This window comes from Leuresthes tenuis, unplaced genomic scaffold (genome assembly GCF_036924035.1).
Source record: "Leuresthes tenuis unplaced genomic scaffold, fLeuTen1.0.hap1 SCAF_20, whole genome shotgun sequence".
NCBI lineage: Eukaryota > Metazoa > Chordata > Actinopteri > Atheriniformes > Atherinopsidae > Leuresthes > Leuresthes tenuis.
Window position 1 is genome coordinate 22,963,751 of NW_027325374.1, and position 16,978 is coordinate 22,980,728.

General features: G+C 41.5%; 1 protein-coding gene across 3 annotated transcripts in view; it reads right to left on the minus strand.

Moving 5' to 3' along the window:
• The window catches only part of rab3gap1 (RAB3 GTPase activating protein subunit 1), a 178,217-nt gene that overhangs the window by 9,032 nt on the left and 152,207 nt on the right, over positions 1-16,978 (minus strand). For all 3 annotated transcript variants that reach the window (XM_072373584.1, XM_072373583.1, XM_072373585.1), the window contains 5 exons: positions 11,894-12,121; positions 7,962-8,058; positions 6,393-6,496; positions 4,932-5,047; positions 3,946-4,048 (listed from right to left, as the gene is read on the minus strand). In XM_072373584.1, coding sequence (XP_072229685.1) covers positions 3,946-4,048; positions 4,932-5,047; positions 6,393-6,496; positions 7,962-8,058; positions 11,894-12,121 — 648 coding nt within the window. The remainder of the gene's footprint in view (positions 1-3,945; positions 4,049-4,931; positions 5,048-6,392; positions 6,497-7,961; positions 8,059-11,893; positions 12,122-16,978) is intronic.

Below are 16,978 nucleotides of genomic sequence, written 5' to 3' on the forward strand. Positions count from 1 at the left end.
AGCACCCGGGGAGCATGGGGGTCTTGCTCAAGGGCAGCCGTGACAAGGAGGTGGACTGACACCCCTCCAGCAGTCAGTTTCACCAATCTTTTTGAGTGGCAAGAATTGGCAAGAATTTTGAGTGGCGGAATTGAACCGCCAACCTTCCGGTTATTGGACGACACAATTTAACGTAAAGCACCAGGGGTGGACGAGATTCACACCAAAATGCTAAAGGCTCCAGGCATGGTGGGGCTGTCTTGGCTGACACGCCTCTTCAATGTTGCATGGAGGTCTGGTCAGTGCCTGTGGAGTGGTAAACCTGGGTGGTTATTTCCGTTTTTAAGAACTACTCCTCCCTGGGAAAGTTTACTACAGAGTGTTGGAGAAGAGACTCCAATCAATTGTCGAGTGTGGGGGAGCAGTGTGGTTTTCGCCCATGTCATGGAACAGTGGACCAGATCTTTACTGTTACAGAGTTACTGAGGGGATCATGTGAGTTTGATGGGGTGCTGAGGGAGTATGGGGTACCAGAACCACGTTTATGAGCTATGCGGTCCCTGGATAACCAAAGCAAGAGCTGTGTCTGCATTCTTGGCACACAGTCAAACTTGTTTACAGTGCATGTTGGACTCTGCCAGGGCTGCCCCTTGTCAACGATCCTCTTTGGGATTTTCATGGACAGAATCTCAAGTTGTAGTTGTGGAGAGGAGGGCAACTGGTTTGGGAACCTCAGAGTCGGATCTGTGCTTTTTGCAGATGATGTGGTTCTGTTGGCTTCTTCAAACCAAGAGCTTCAGCGTGCACTGGTGCTGGTCGCAGCTGAGTGTGAAGCAGACAGAGTGAAAGTCAGCTCTTCGAAATCCGAGACCATGGTTCTCAACCGGAAAAAGGTGGAATGCTCTCTCTGGGTTGGGGATGAGTCCCTACCTCAGGCGGAGCAGTTTAAGTATCTGGGTATCTTGTTCACAAGTGATGGTAGGTTGGAAGGAGAGAAGAACAGACAGATTAGGGTTTTGTCAGGTGTAAAGAGGGCGCTGCTCCGGTGAGTAAGAAGGAGCTGAGCAGTAGGGATGGGAATCGAGAACCCCCAGTAGTTCGATTCTGTGGAATCGTTAATCTGTCTGAACATTAGGTTCTGCTAATGTTTGACGCATTTGCGCGATGACGTCATGTGCACACTTTGTATTTTGGCTCAGAATGTTTCCAACATGGCGTTGAGGCAGAAGCGCTCCAAAGTTTGGTTACATTTCACCAAAAAGGACAAAACTAGGGCCGGTTGCAACACGTGAGAGAGATGTCACTCTTGCCTGCATTCAAAACTTGAAAGCCCTGTAACGTGAAACTTCCTGTTGATTGTAATAATGTTAGCAACATGCTGTATGAATAATTTCAATCTGATGTTAACATTTAGTTGACAAGGACTGCAAGAGAGAGGCAGGCTGAGAGGCAGGATCAGAGGCAGGCTCCCACATACCTGTAGCTATCCCTTTCATCGAGGCAGGGAAAAGTGAAATGACAGAGGTAGATAAAATGTTGGTGCATACTTGAAATTAAAGTGTTACTGCAACCAAAGCCATTTGTACTATATATAACTGGATGAGAATTGATAAGCTGATAGCTGCTCCTTCGCATCAAAAGGAGTCAGCCGAGGTGGTTCAGGCATCTAGTAAGGATGCCTCCTGGTCGCCTCATGTAAACCCAGGTATTTTTCGGCTCTAGTCCATCTCTGTCCTTTTGGCATTAAGTCTAGATTATCACGAGACTTCATTCAAGTATCGTGACATTTGGTGAGCTGCGCTTCATTAGAGGTGGCTGCGCACCCTATTGTGCAGAGCAGGTGTGGGGTGCTGGGTTCAAGCAACTGCAGGTATGCGTTTAGCAATTCTAAGCATGTAATTTGTTTCCTCTAAAGGTTAGACCAGTAACTGTTATGCCTGCCAACCTTTTTAGATGCCTCTGTCGTTGTGAACGGCAACATTATATTAAGTTGGGAGCCTTACCTATGCGGGACTGGTGAGTGTTTGTTAGTCACCGCTACTTTTTAGTTTTCAAATCAGTCCGCTGGTGCTGGCGCTGGTTGCACTTGTTTTGCATTTCACTGAATAGCCGCTAAAGTGTTTGTGCATTATATGGTGAGATTATATTAATGTATGTTTAAAGATAATTAGGTAATTATGGTGCTATCTAATGATGAATTGGTTGAATGCTAATTGGAAGCCTAACATATTGATATACATTTGTGTTGACGTTTATTTTTAGAGTACTCTTGTTGATTAATTTTTGATGAATTATTATTATTGGAGCAATAATGATTTATGTTGCTAATAATTCAGACATGTACATGAAGATGAATTTACGTATTTTGATATGAAAAATAGTGATTTAGTTGCAATATAAGAACTGTATTACTGATTTCATGGTCCTGTTTGTACAGGCCAGGTTCCATGTAAATGATGGCGAGCTAAGGCCTTGAGCCTGAAGAATCAGCCCAAAGACCCAGAGTGCACGTATCTCCCAGTGCGGTAGGAGGCACTGCAGCTGTTTCCTCCACACACACTCATACTGCCCTTTCTGAAGGAACTTTGGACTTTGCTTTTTGTGGGCTTCATATGAGCTGTGCTGCAGCTTTAACAAATTATAGACTTTTTATTTCAACTCTAACACGTTGGACTCAAATGACATTTTCACGTATATAATGTAAATATTTATTGCTATTTCTCACTTGAAATGAAAATACATCACAACTAAGCACCGCAATTCTTTGTCTGTGGTTCAGTAAGCATCCATCTTCTTCCGAGTCCAACCAAGATCTTCTGATACTAGCACTACTGATATTGATATTAATACTACTCCAATTGCAGCATAATGCAGAAGAATGTCTGGGCTTTTCTCCTGAACCTGTTGCCTTCGCGAACCCGACCTCGGATAAGTGGATGACAATGGATTGATGGAAGATACAACAATTTCTAAATATGGTTCACTAAAACTAACGCTAAAATTTTTCCTCAAAAATTTTAAGTGAAAGTCGTGTTTTCTTTTGTTATGCATTTTGTCTCAGTTTTGATGTGTTCTCTCAATGGTTTGAAGTTTTTCCAGAGTAAAATAAGTACTAAATTAATGCTTTACAGTTGGTTGGTGAGTATTTTCGTATTGCTCTAAAGCATTGTACATATCAACTGGCCAGTTATTTTGCTTTTCGGTCCATATGAAACCCTAATTGGTCGACCAATTAACACTGGGATTGAACCTGTTAAAATGCAATTCCTGACAGTAGAATGTTGTGAAGATGACGTTGCGTTGCTGTGCTGCTCAGATCTCTTTCATGCTAACATTCATACATTCATTAACACTCCCTGCACCAGCAGCAGAGCCATTACATGACTCAAAACCAGATGACTGACCAGGTGTCCATCTGAAGTTCTGGAAGGCATGTCCATCATGCCAAGACAATGGTCACATGATCTTTATTAACATGTACACATTGAGGGCCCAAAAGGGTGGATGGCAAAGCCAAATGAGCAAAAGTCAATTTGAAGAATTCATTCAATCAAACTGCCAAACTTTTAACAATCTATATCCTTCAAACACCATCAAGAAAATGTATCTAAATTCTCTTTTGAATTGTCCTAAACGAAGATTAGGTAGGGAAGGGGGTGGGAAAGAATCCTTCATGGAAGTGAAATGCTAGCTATCTCTCCTTCCTACCTTGTACCCTATCAGAATGCTGAACTGACGTTCAGGAAGAAACATCAGTTTGTTTTTCTTCCTTTGGGTAAACGTGCAATTGGAATTTAGCTTAAACAGTTTAGTTGAGTTAAAAGCCCTACCTACAATAAAATCGATGTTGTTCAGTCATCTGCCTGCTTTTGACAACATACAGTTCCTTAACAGCATATATTAAGTTTCTCTGTAGAGACCAAATGGGAGAGAGAAAAATGAGAAAGAGAGCAAAAGGCTGCTTACCCGCTGAGCGTTAATAAAAAGTCTGTGGATGATTCTGCCAGCAAGACCCTGGCCAGCTCCGATGACTACCACCTCTGGTTCTTCCAGCAGGGAACTCACAAATCTTTAAAAAGACATCAAGTATTATGTTTTAAACAAACTAAAGAAAGAATGGCCTTACACAAAACTGGAAAAGTTTTCTTGTTCTAGTGGGTGCATGTTTTAAAGTAACAACTGGAGCCATCTGAGGCTTCATCTGTGAGACAGAGATGATAATCATAAGGTTCTAAGTTGTTGGTTATTTCCTGTTCGTCACGACACAGAGCACTGAAGTAAATGTTTCATTAGTTTTATTACAGGAATCAACCACATCTCCTCTGATCTACAGCCTACACAGAGCAGTATGATCATATTATTTTAAGTCATTTAAACCTGCGCGTCTTAAAGCAGTACTTCTCTGGCTTTTCAGATAGTCATGATTCTTTGTGTCTTCTGTGTCCATGTGTTCGTAAGAGTGTTTATGAGTTTGCATGGTTTTATTCTTATCAACTGTCCAAGATTACTGAGAGCATGTGGGTGGCTTGTCTAAAGAGAGCTTGTGTTAGCAGATCTACCTTATCCACATTTTCTTTATTCTTCATGTGGACACAAGCCCACAGGATTTTACAATTAATCAATCACTGATGACAATATAAGTTGCAATGGCAAAGTAGCACTGTCTATATTTCCACTTGTTTAATACAGACAAAGTGAAGAAAAAAGCATCACTGGTTTTTAGCACTACTTACCTGATAAAGACAGCCTCTAGCAGTTTGCAACAGTAAAAATAAAAGTCTGTAACAAAGTCAAAGACATCTCATCCCTGGCTAAAGATATATGAGCCAAGAGAGGCTATTCACTTTTTTTTAATGGAAGGAAATTTGATGGATTTTTCTCGAAATGGTTGCCAATGCAGTTGTGGAGATTTTTGTTTTGGTGTGTGTGTGTGCACAGATAGTATAACTTACTTCTCCAGCTCATCTGTGGCCTCTGCCCCATCATCGTCATTAACAGCAAACTTGGCCTTGAGTGACCGAGCGCGGGTGATGACTGTCTCCATGACTACCAACTGGTTAATGAAATCCTATGCGGAGTAAAAGGTGTGACATGTATGTTGTCAAAACAGGAGCTAGAAGGAATTCATATGAAATATACTTTAAATCCCCTACATTAACATGTACAATACAGATTATCAATACTGTGTATGCAGTCCGGTCGACCTTTATCTGTTATCACTTATTGAATAGATGGTTTGATCCTTTTTATAAACTGGAAGACCAGGGAGCGCAGGGAAATATGGTCTGGTAGACCAAAAGGAGAATCTTTGCAGGGTGTCTACAAGTGTAAAAAAGGTATCTTGTGAACCAAGAACCAAAGTTTTCATTCAGCAGGTTTTAGTCAGCATATGCCTCCTCACAAAAAAAAAAAAAGTCTCCCTTACATGTTCATTTCTGATCAGCCAGGTAATGTAACAGGTGGGATGAAAAAACACTGATCAGAATAAATGAGGAAATTGCTGTGCTGAATAAAATACAGAACCTTTACGGAAAATACCTGAAAGTTAGGACTGCTAATTTTACTAACATTATGACACCTGGCTGCACAATGATGTGGTGGTTAGTACTGTCGCCTAACAGCAAGAAGGGCCCTGCTTTGGATCTTAGCTGGGTTCTTATGGTATGGGTTACCTCCATGTTCTCAGGTCCTCCCAGTCCAAAAAAGATCCATGTCAGGTTAATTGCTGATTCTAAATTGACTGGAGGAGTGAGTGTGTGGATGGTTGTTTGTCTCCATGTGGCCCTGTGATGGACTGGCGACATGTCCAGGATGTACCTCGCCTCTCACCTGATGGCACCCGGGATAGGCTCCAGCCCTCATATATTTAGGTTGAAGCAGTATCGACTTAACTATTATCGCAGTTCTCTATCTGTGTTGATTTCACTTTTGATGTCTGGTCCACAAGCTCTAGCTGGCTGGTTGGTGGACACTGAGGGACGAGATGACGCGATTAAGGTCTTGCGATTAAAATTCTAAGGTTCAAAAAAACGCGGCAAAATAAGACGGAGCTACTGGCCTCCATGTCTGCATGCGCCATGAGTAAAGCTGTCATTTGGGACAGGGTGGAGGGACAGGTGAGGACACTGGTCCTAACAAACTCAGAGCTAACATGTGAGGCTCTGTGTCTCGTCTCTGTATCATGTTGTTTTATCAAGTACAAATGTACACAACCTCTGTGTTAGTGCATATGGCATGATGAGCATGTGTGATCTTTCATCGGTGCACTATGTAATATGTAATATTGTTATGTAATATTGTTAATTTTCTTAACAATATTAAGAAAATTTCTACTAAAAAGGTAGGAATCATTTATCAAAAAAATATAATAATGAAGAAAACACTGAAATCCAAACTGTTCAACTGTCACTGACCTCTAACTTGTTGTAGTCATAGTTGATGGGGTGAAGCAGCTTGGTGGCTTGAGTCGTAGCCTGCTGGAGTTTTTTTTTCACCGATGGAATGTTCTCTAGTGACTCTGTTAGAGAGAGAATGAAGGAGACAGACATAAAGAGGAGACAAGAAACATTGGCAAAGTTATTGGGCAGCTGACCATGTCCCTGTAACACAGGCTTTCTCCAGCCAAAGACCTAACAGACTCAGATGGAGACTCAATCCACTCCTTCTGTCATATGACTCATTAATTGCCTTTGTTAATATTCATATAGACTTAGAAATTAATGTAAGCAAAGAGATAACCCCGTCCTTGCTTTGGGAGGCCCTGAAGTATTTTTATGAGGGGGCATAGTATCTCCTACAATGCTTCTGTCCATAAAGTGCAAATGGCCAGACAAAGCTTTCAGAACTCATCTCCAGAGTAGACGATGTAACTGTCCCCACCCCAGAGTTATTTAAATAGCAAATGATGCACCAGGTTATATTTCACTTGCTCTCAACTGGCCTGGATATACCCACAGTGGATGAGAACATCAGAAAATTTCGAGATAGCTTCGAGATCTCTTTAGATTAAATTTATAAAGCAATCAGATGCATGCAGAGTGGGAAATGTCCAGGACCAGATGGCTTTCCTACAGAATTTCATAACAACTTCTCAGCAAACCCAAGCCCTTTATTCAAAGATGTATTTGATGATAGTTTAAGTCTAAGTGTCTTCCCCAAACCCTACTCCAGGCATCAATATCCCTACTTTTGAAAAAGGACAAGGATCCCCTTTATTGTTCCTCCTACCGTCTCCTAAATGTTGTCGTGAAGATACTGGCTAAAGTGTTGACTCTCCATTTTGAATCTATTTTGACCACCCTCATCTGACCAAACTGGATTTATCAAAAACAGACATATTTAATATCCTTTACACATCATTCTCATCTCAGTGCCTAGATGTACTATAATTTTTGGAGGCAGAGAATTCTTTTGATCACGTGGAGTGGAATTATTTGTTTTATGTTCTTAAGCGGTTTGGTTTTGAGAATACTTTTATTTCTTGGGTTAAATTGTTGTACACTTCCCCACTTGCTTTCTTTAAATATGTCCTACCATTCAAAGTGACCAATAATAGACTTCATTATGTTGGTGTATCCGTTACAAAGTCCCATTCTCTGAAGGCCGATAGTGATTAATCAATATTTCCATATTGGATTTGATCAATCGGTCTTTGTTGACAGGATATGTACCTCAGACTTTTAAGGTTGCTGTAATTAAACCTTTACTTAAAAAACCTACTCTTGGTTCAGAAGTGTTGGCTAATTATCGACCTATATCCAATTAGACAAAAAAGTCTAAAGTTCTTGAAAAAAAAGTTGCAGCTCAACTTTGTGATCATTTACATAGAAATAATGTTTGAAGAGTTTTTTTTAAGCTGAGCTGGGCTCCATCAGTGTGGACACCTATTACAACGTGGAAATGTTGTTAGTATTCATAATGTTTTTCAGAGCTGAGAGCCCATGTTTTACTGTCTATTGTGAAAAAAAAAGAAGAAGACTCACCTTCCTGTTTCAACTTCTGAAGAGCAGCATGGAGCATACAGGGGAGGAGAAGACGAGCCAGGTCTCCAGGCTTCTGCATCGCCAAATAGTGCAGAACCTGAAAAAGTACATAAAACCCAGATTTACTGTCCTTGTTCTTGAGGCCTCTGCTTATTTCCTGCTGTTCTTTTTAAGATACACAAAGAACATTTTTACTCCAGTAGAACTTGACTCTCTTGTTGACAGCACTATAGTTTCAATGCGTACAACACTGGACAATGTTGCCCCTCTGAAAAGGAAGGTAATCAGTCAGAAGAGGTTGGCTCCTTGGTATAATTCACAGCTGCGTGCGTTAAAGCAGACTGCAAGAAAGCTGGAGAGACAGTGGCGTTCCTCTAATTTAGAAGAGTCTCAATTAGTCTGGAAAGATAGTTTAATAACGTATAAGAAAGCCCTTCGTAAAGCTAGAACTGCTTATTATTCATCATTGATAGAAGAGAATAAGAATAATCCCAGGTTTCTTTTCAGCACTGACAAAGAGTCCGAGCTCTGTTGAGCCATGTATTCCTTTAACTCTCAGCAGTGATGATTTCATGAGATTCTTTATCAATAAAATTGTTTCTATCAGAGAGAAGATTAATGGAATCCTTCCCACTATTATCACTGATGTGTCATCAAGTAGAGCAGCTTTAGAAGTATCTTTAAAACCTGATTTGTATTTAGACAGCTTCTGCCCAGTTGATCTCTCAGAGCTAACAACAGCAATAGTCTCTTCTAAACCAGCAACTTGTATGTTAGACCCAATCCCAACCAGACTGTTCAAGGAGGTTTTCCCCTTAATTGACACTTCCATATTGGATTTGATCAATCGGTCTTTGTTGACAGGATATGTACCTCAGACTTTTAAGGTTGCTGTAATTAAACCCTTACTTAAAAAACCTACACTTGATTCAGAAGTGTTGGCTAATTATCGACCTATATCCAATCTCCCTTTTTTGTCTAAAGTTCTTGAAAAAATAGTTGCAGCTCAACTTTGTGATAATTTACATAGAAATAATCTGTTTGAAGAGTTTCAGTCAGGATTCAGAGTGGATCATGGCACAGAAACAGCACTGGTGAAAGTTACCAATGATCTCCTCTTAGCCTCTGATAGCGGACTTGTTTCTGTGCTTGTCCTGTTGGATCTCAGAGCTGCATTTGATACGATCGATCACAGCATTCTGTTACAGAGACTTGAATATATTGGGATTAAAGGAACTGCATTAGGCTGGTTTAAGTCATATTTATCTGATAGATTCCAGTTTGTTCTTGTAAATGAAGAATCTTCCTCACACATTGGAGTAAGTCATGGAGTTCCTCAGGGTTCTGTGCTTGGACCGATTCTTTTTACTTTATAACATGCTTCCATTAGGTAACATTATTAGACAGCATGGCATAAATTTCCATTGTTATGCTGATGATACTCAGCTGTACTTATCTATGAAACCAGATGAAACCAATAGGTTGGTCAGACTACAAGCCTGTCTTAAAGACATAAAGACCTGGATGACTCAGAACTGTCTGCTTCTAAATTCAGACAAAACTGAAGTTGTTATCTTTGGACCTGAACGCTTCAGGGAGAAATTGTCTAGTTATATAGTTACTCTAGATGGTATTTCCTTGGCTTCTAGTTCTACAGTGAGGAATCTTGGAGTTATTTTTGACCAGAATTTATAATTTGACGCACATATAAAACTGGTTTCTAGGACTGCCTTCTTTCACCTTCGTAACATAAAATCAGGAACATCCTGTCTCAGGGTGATGCAGAGAAACTAGTTCATGCATTTGTTACTTCATGATTGGACTACTGTAATTCCTTATTATTGGGCTGTCCCACATATTCTCTGAAAAGCCTCCAGCTGATCCAAAATGCTGCAGCCAGAGTTCTGATGAGAACTAACAGGAGAGATCATGTTTCTCTAGTTTTAGCTTCTCTTCATTGGCTCCCTGTTAAATTCAGAATAGAATTTAAGATTTTTCTACTCACATATAAAGCTCTTAATGACCGAGCTCCATCATATCTTAAAGATCTCATTGTAAGATATTTTCCTAACAGAGCACTTCGCTCCCACACTGCAGGTTTACTTGTTGTTCCCAGAGTTTCTAAAAGTAGAATGGGAGGCAGAGCCTTCAGTTATCAGGCCCCTCTCTTGTGGAATAAGTTGCCAGTAAATGTCCGGGAAGCAGACACCCTTTCCACTTTAAGATTAGGCTTAAAACTTTCCTTTTTGATAAAGCTTATAGTTAGGATGGCTCAGGTAATCCTGAAACATTCCATAGTTAAGCTGCTATAGGCTTAGACTGCTGGGGGACCTCATCTGTCACACCTTTCCTCACTTTGCTCTCTTTTTCCCCCTGTTTAATTTCTCAATTGATTTTATGTACATGTGTTTCCCTGTTCCAACAGATATCCTTTGAATGGCGTTATGGTGTTTTCCCCCCCTCTTTTCCCTCTTTTCTGTCTTCTCAAACCCCAGCGGGTCGAGGCGGATGGCCACCCTTCCTGAGTCTGGTTCTGCCAGAGGTTTCTTCCTGTTAAAAGGGAGTCGTTCCTTTCCACAGTCGCCTCAGGCACGCTCAGGACAGGAGATTGGACTGAAGACAAGTTTCGGTGCAATCTGTTGGTTACCTTAGCTAGGATATTAATTTTTGAATTGGCTCTATATGAATTAATTGGATTATGATTACAATTAATTGAATTCCAATTGGCTTGAATTGGACTATATTAGTGCCTTGAGATGACAATTGTTGTAATCTGGCGCTATATAAATAAAATTGAATTGGTTCTGCTGGAGGTTTCCCCCCCATTAAAAGGATGCTTTCCTCTCCACTGATGCCTAACACATGCTCAGGACAAGGGATTGAGTCTTAGCTAGGAGACCTTTTATGAATTGGCAATATATGAAATGGACTCATTTGAATTTTAATGAGGGCTGAATGGTGGCTTGGTAGTTAGCACCGTTGCCTCACAGCAAGAGGGTTCTTGGTTTGAATCCCAGCTGGTTCTTTCTGTGTGGAGTCCGCATGTTCTCTCTTTGTATGTGTGGGTTCTCTCTGGGTACTCCATCTTCCACCCACCATCCAAAAACATGCATGTTAGGTTAATTGGTGGTTCTAAATTGTTCCTAGAAGTGTGTGTGAGCTGGAGCCCTACATTGGGACAACGCCATTCTCACAGGAGTAGGCAGCTAAAAATAGACAGTGGGTCCCAAGATTGTTGGGAGGATGGTGACTATTAATTGACTAATTGGTGATTGATTGTCATCACTGATGTATAATCAAGTGCAGCAGCTTTAGAAGTATCTTTAGAACCTGATTTGTATTTAAACGGCTTCTGCCCAGTTGATCTCTCTGAGCTAACAACAGCAATAGTCTCTTCTAAACGGTCAACTTGTATTTTAGACCCAATCCCAACCAGACTGTTCAAGGAGGTTTTTCCCTTAATTCTATTTTTCAGTTGAAGTGAGTGGCACTAAGGTAAAAGGGATTGATTGTATTCTATGATTGTATTATAATTAATTGGATTCTAATTGGCTTTGAATTGGATTGTATCTTTAAAGTGCCTCGAGATGACATTTGTTGTAATTTGGCACTAAATGAAACTGAACTGAATTGAATTGGTGGGAAGGGGAGCCTTTTTCATATATTCATTCAGATACCCAATGCTCTCTTTGAAACACAGTTGTCATTCATAAAAACTTCATAAATTAATTTGGCTCATAAAAACCTATTCCAAAGTTTTGCACTGCATACAAAATTAGTATGTTGTCTGGCAACATAGATTTTTAAAAAAGTTAAAAGGCAGCAGATTTTTATAATGACAGATAAAGTTCAAGGCTCTGTTGTCCCTTATCCTGAGGTTTATCCAACCCTATGTCAGTCATGCATTTCTGAAGACATTTTTTGAAAATTACCTTTTCCGCTTCCTTTGTGTCATCAAAAAGTCTTCTCTGGCGGCGCGCAGGTGTTACCCTGGCAGTCTCCCAGGCCTCCACCCACATGTTCCCTGGGATCTTCATTCTGGCACTAAGCTCTCCTGTCAGCACTGCGTTACCTTTCTTATCGACCACCTCCTCCTCTATATAATCCCTTGGTGAGTACCAGCGCACAAAGTCCTCAAGAACACAGCCGGGGTTCGCTGCCTATGAAGGGAAAAAAGACATTCATGTCCATGTTCAAATTTTACTTATATTTGAATTACAGAGCCATCTACACAACCAGACAGTGAAACCTTCCCTTTAGAATCAGGCAGCACCGACAGAATTAAGATCCTGTGGGACTCAATCCGGCGGTCACTGCAAACGGCATTGCCAACATGGGGCATATGTGTTGATGGCTTGGACTTTGTTCTTCCCATTCAACTTATTCTTCAGGACCTGCCTCACTCTTTGAAGAAAACTGGCAGTAGCTCTTCATGTTTGCATTTGCATGTGGGACCGAAAGGTATTTGTAGCTGTCCTCAACTTCTGCTAAGCTGCCTTCTGGTACTTCAACCCCTTCAATTATTATCATCTTGCCCCTAATTGACACCTTTTGGCACATTTATCTAGTCATCATGACAATCTGATGTCCTTGCTTTATAAGCTGGTGAGTTGTGTCAGTGATCTATTGTTGACTTGTCTAGTTAGCTTTGAATTAGCCTCATGGTTTGTCTTTCACAGTCTCATTAAGTTCCTGATGAAGGCTCTTACTGTCCAGTGGATGTTGTAGCGTTCCAAGCATTCCTGTTTCCATGTGTGCGGCATTGATTTGTAGGCTTTCATGAAGTCAATTTCAACATCAAGGCTAACAAGTTCACACTAGTGAGAGCATGGAGCCAACTTGGTTGGTATGGAACAAATAAATAAATAAATTAAACACCTGCAAATGTATATTAGCACTAACCAATCTGGACTTAACTGGATGAATATTACATTTTAAGGAGACTGAAAGTAGATCTATGAGGGAAAAATTAAATTATTATGGAAATGTGCATTTATGGGAATCATGATGTAGAGAATTTGAGAGTTATGATTTAATTTCTAGTAATTGGCAATGACAAATAATGCTATTGATGTAAATTTGCACAACCATTGAAGCACAGGCCTTAACCACAATACAATGTCTTTTTTGGAGGTCTGGAGGATGTCTCTCAGTTGAGCAGTCAGCATCCCTGTGACTGGAGTTGAATCATAATGAACAATCCCACAATACAACACACCAGATTTTGCTGTGTACGATCTGCCTGCAGATCCTTATTCAAGTTTTAGTGGCTTTGGCTTGTTTAATCAGGAGCTTGCTCTTATGTCTAGCACTTATCATAGGTCACGCAAAAATACTGAAACTTTGTAAAACAGCAAACTTAGATTAGCAACTAGCAAGAAGCAGGCTCCATAGGACATTGAGCTGCTGGCTGTGGGTTTGGACATAAGAGACTGTACTTCTTAAGGAAACTTAGGTCCTTCCATGTCTGCACCAAGATGTTTTATATCTTCTGTAAGTAACCTGTGTTTTTAGGTCAGGTAGTTTGTATAATAATTACATACAAACTTATTTCTCTTTAGTTTTAGACAATGTATTCCTTTAAATGTGTTGTCATTGTTACTTTGGAAGGAACGTGTAAAGAATAACAGAGCGACATCACCGTGAGCTCACCGCCCGCAGGGAAAAACACCAAGGTCAGGTGCAGTATGAGCTGAAGGAGGCTGTCTTGTTGAAGGCTGAGGCCTGGCCATGCGGATCCCTGGTGTTACAAACTGGCTCTTGGGATGGGTAACATGGCTTTGCTGGCAGGAAAAGAGCCTGAAATGGTGTGTGAGGTGGAATGGATCCAAAACTAGAAATAGTTGGCCTCGCCTTCAAACACACAGAATGGGCCCTGGAACCAAACTCCTGACGAGGGGTTGGGCTCTCACATGCCTCGGAAGGCATGTGAGAGCCAATATAAGGTCAATGACGGATTGACATGGAGGGACATGATTGGGAAGAATGGCCTCCCTGAACTGAAACCAAGCTCTGTTTTTTGACTGGACTTCTGTTATCGTCATGATTGGCCATAATAAATCCCACGTTCAAGCACAAGGTGGTCCATAGGTGTACTTGGCAAAAGGTTGATTGATTTCATATTCATTTTTGTCCACTGAGCGACAGAGCTGTCAACTGATCATTATGAGTTATAGTTGGATCCTGTGGAGGTTGGGGACAGATGTGCTAAATCCAAATGAGTAATGGGAGTGTGGTCAAAAGGAAATTGGTGTCTGTAAAGGTGGCAACCGGAGAAAAGCTGTCAAGCTTAAGAAGGGGGCCTTTCGGATGTCTTTGGTTGTCCTGAGGGTCATCGAAAGTAGCTGACAAGTCCCCAATGGCCAAGAGGGGCCACAGCATCTGTTGGTGCAGAAGCTAAGACATGGGAGGATTTGGCTAAGCCATGGTGAAGGACTTCAAAGATGTTCTGGCAAACCGTTCAACAGCTCAGAAATGGAAAACAGGGGTCGTCCCAGGTTGAGAATCTCCTCAATCCAGCTAACATGTCCTCCACTGAGGAGCAGAGAGTCTGAGGACTCAGGGAGAAGACTTGCTCACCACTTCAGTCAAGGTTGCTGATTTGTAAAAAGCCTCCCAAGTGCACAGGTCCAGCCAGGGGTGGCTGAGATTCGCCCTGAGATGCTAAAGGCTCTTGACATTGTCGGGCTGTCTAATCACACCAGAGAGTGTGTTTCAACTACAGGGGGATTACTCCACTCATCCTCAGTGAGACCGTTTACGCCAAGGTGTTGTAAAGGAGGCCAAGACTGATTGTTGAACCAGTGTAGTTTTCATCCATTTCGTGGAACAGTGGACCCGCTCTTCACACTCGCGGACTTACTGAGGAGGTCATGGGAGTATCACCGTGTTTTATTGACTTGGGAAAGGCTTTCAATAGTGTCAGGGCCTAAAATTCACTGCAGGATTGCAGGTATCCTGCATAATATAATCAATTCCCGCAAATCATGCTCATATAATGCGGGAAATTCCTGCATACAATTACAGTGATGTGTAAAAATGCGCATATTTGCATCGCAGCCATAAAACTACAACGAAGAAGAGGATCTCATTGGCGCACTTTCCACTTTTTTTAAGCTGCGAGCTCCCTCACATTATCTCTTGCTCACAAAAGAACAGTTGTCGGATTCAGTACTTTTAACTGTAAGGCAATCCAAACATGGACCGCCGCTTCAAATGTTAATCCAACCCTACGTCAACTGAGGGGAAACCCGCTCCAAAAAAAAACTCCTGAAGAAAGAACCAGCGCTGGTGGCAGCACTGCTGCCAGTGAACCTAATCTCTTCCGTCTCTCAATGAAGGCGGTCGCATTTCTACTCTCTCCTGATTCTGCCCTCTCCCATATCTCTCCTGCTTCTCTTGTCTTGTAATGTCCTGTCTCAACTTCAGTGCAAATTGATTTGGGCTGACGGCTTTGCTTTGCGGTAAGACGTATTGCATCACTTCCTGTTGCTTTGTGTGTGCACTGTGACAGTTCTCGCTCCTCTTGAACTGCTAATAATCACCTTATTTCTCCCTATAATTTAGACATATTGCATAGTTAACTCTATCGCATACTTGTTATATTCTAACGCTCACTCTTATAGATCTTTAGTTTTTATTTTTCACTTTTTAGCGGTGTGTCTGGTTCTCTAGCTTAGCATGGCTACCAGTTCTCTTCCTCTATCTCCTGCTTTCACCTGCTCCGTGTGTCAGATGTTTAGTTACTCCTCTGCCTCCTTTAGTGGTAATGGTACATGTAACAAATGTAGTCTTTTTGTAGTTTTGGAGGCAAGGTTATCTGAATTGGAAGCTCGGCTCTGCACCGTTGAAAACCACCCAATAGCGAGCCAGGCCCCTATAGCCATTGCGGAGCCAACTAGCCTAGTTAGCTCTGTTAGTCGTCCCCGAGCAGATCCCGAGCAGCCGGGACCTAAGAGTGGCTGGGTGACTGTCAGAAAGAGGAGTCATAGTCCTAAAGTCAAGCCCGTGGTTCACCATCAACCTGTCCATGTTTCAAATAGATTTTCCCCACTCAGCGACACACCCGCTGAGGAGAAAACCCTGGTAATTGGCAGCTCTATAGTCAGAAAAAGTGGCATTAGAGACACCAGCGACCATAGTCAAATGTATTCCAGGGGCCAGAGCGGGCGACATAGAATCCTATTTAAAACTGCTGGCTAAGGATAAGCGTAAATACAGTAAAATAGTTATTCACGTCGGCGGTAATGACACCCGGTTACGCCAATCGGAGGTCACTAAAATTAATGTTGCATCGGTGTGTAATTTTGCCAAAACAATGTCGGACACCGTAGTTTTCTCTGGACCCCTGCCAAATCTGACTAATGATGACATGTTTAGCCGCATGTCCTCATTCAATCGCTGGTTGTCTATATGGTGTCCAGCAAACAACGTGGGCTACATAGACAATTGGCAATCTTTCTGGAGAAAAACTGGTCTGATGAGGAGAGACGGCATCCATCCCACTTTGGAAGGAGCGGCTCTCATTTCTACAAATATGGACGAATTTATTAGTCATCCAAAAACATGACAACCCAGGGTTGAGACCAGGATGCAGAGTTGTAGTCTTCTTTGCGGCTTCCCACCTGATGCTGCCCCCCCCCCCCCCCCCCCCCCAAAAATCAAAAAACACAAAAGGAGCAAATCCTCTTGTGCAAAAAAAATTTAAAACAAAAACTTTAACTGAACAAAAACATCAAACTATTAAATGTGGTTTGCTGAATATTAGATCTCTCCCTTCGAAGTCTCTGTTAGTGAATGATTTGATTTGTAATCATCATATCGATATATTTTGTCTAACAGAAACCTGGCTGCAGCAGGAGGATCATGTTAGCATTAATGAATCAACTCCCTCTGACTATTTAAATGTTCACGTTCCTCCAACCACAGGCAGAGGAGGAGTAGCAGCTATCTTCAGATCAGGGTTACTAATCAGTCCTAGACCCAAGATTAGTTTTAGCTCTTTTGAAACTCTGATT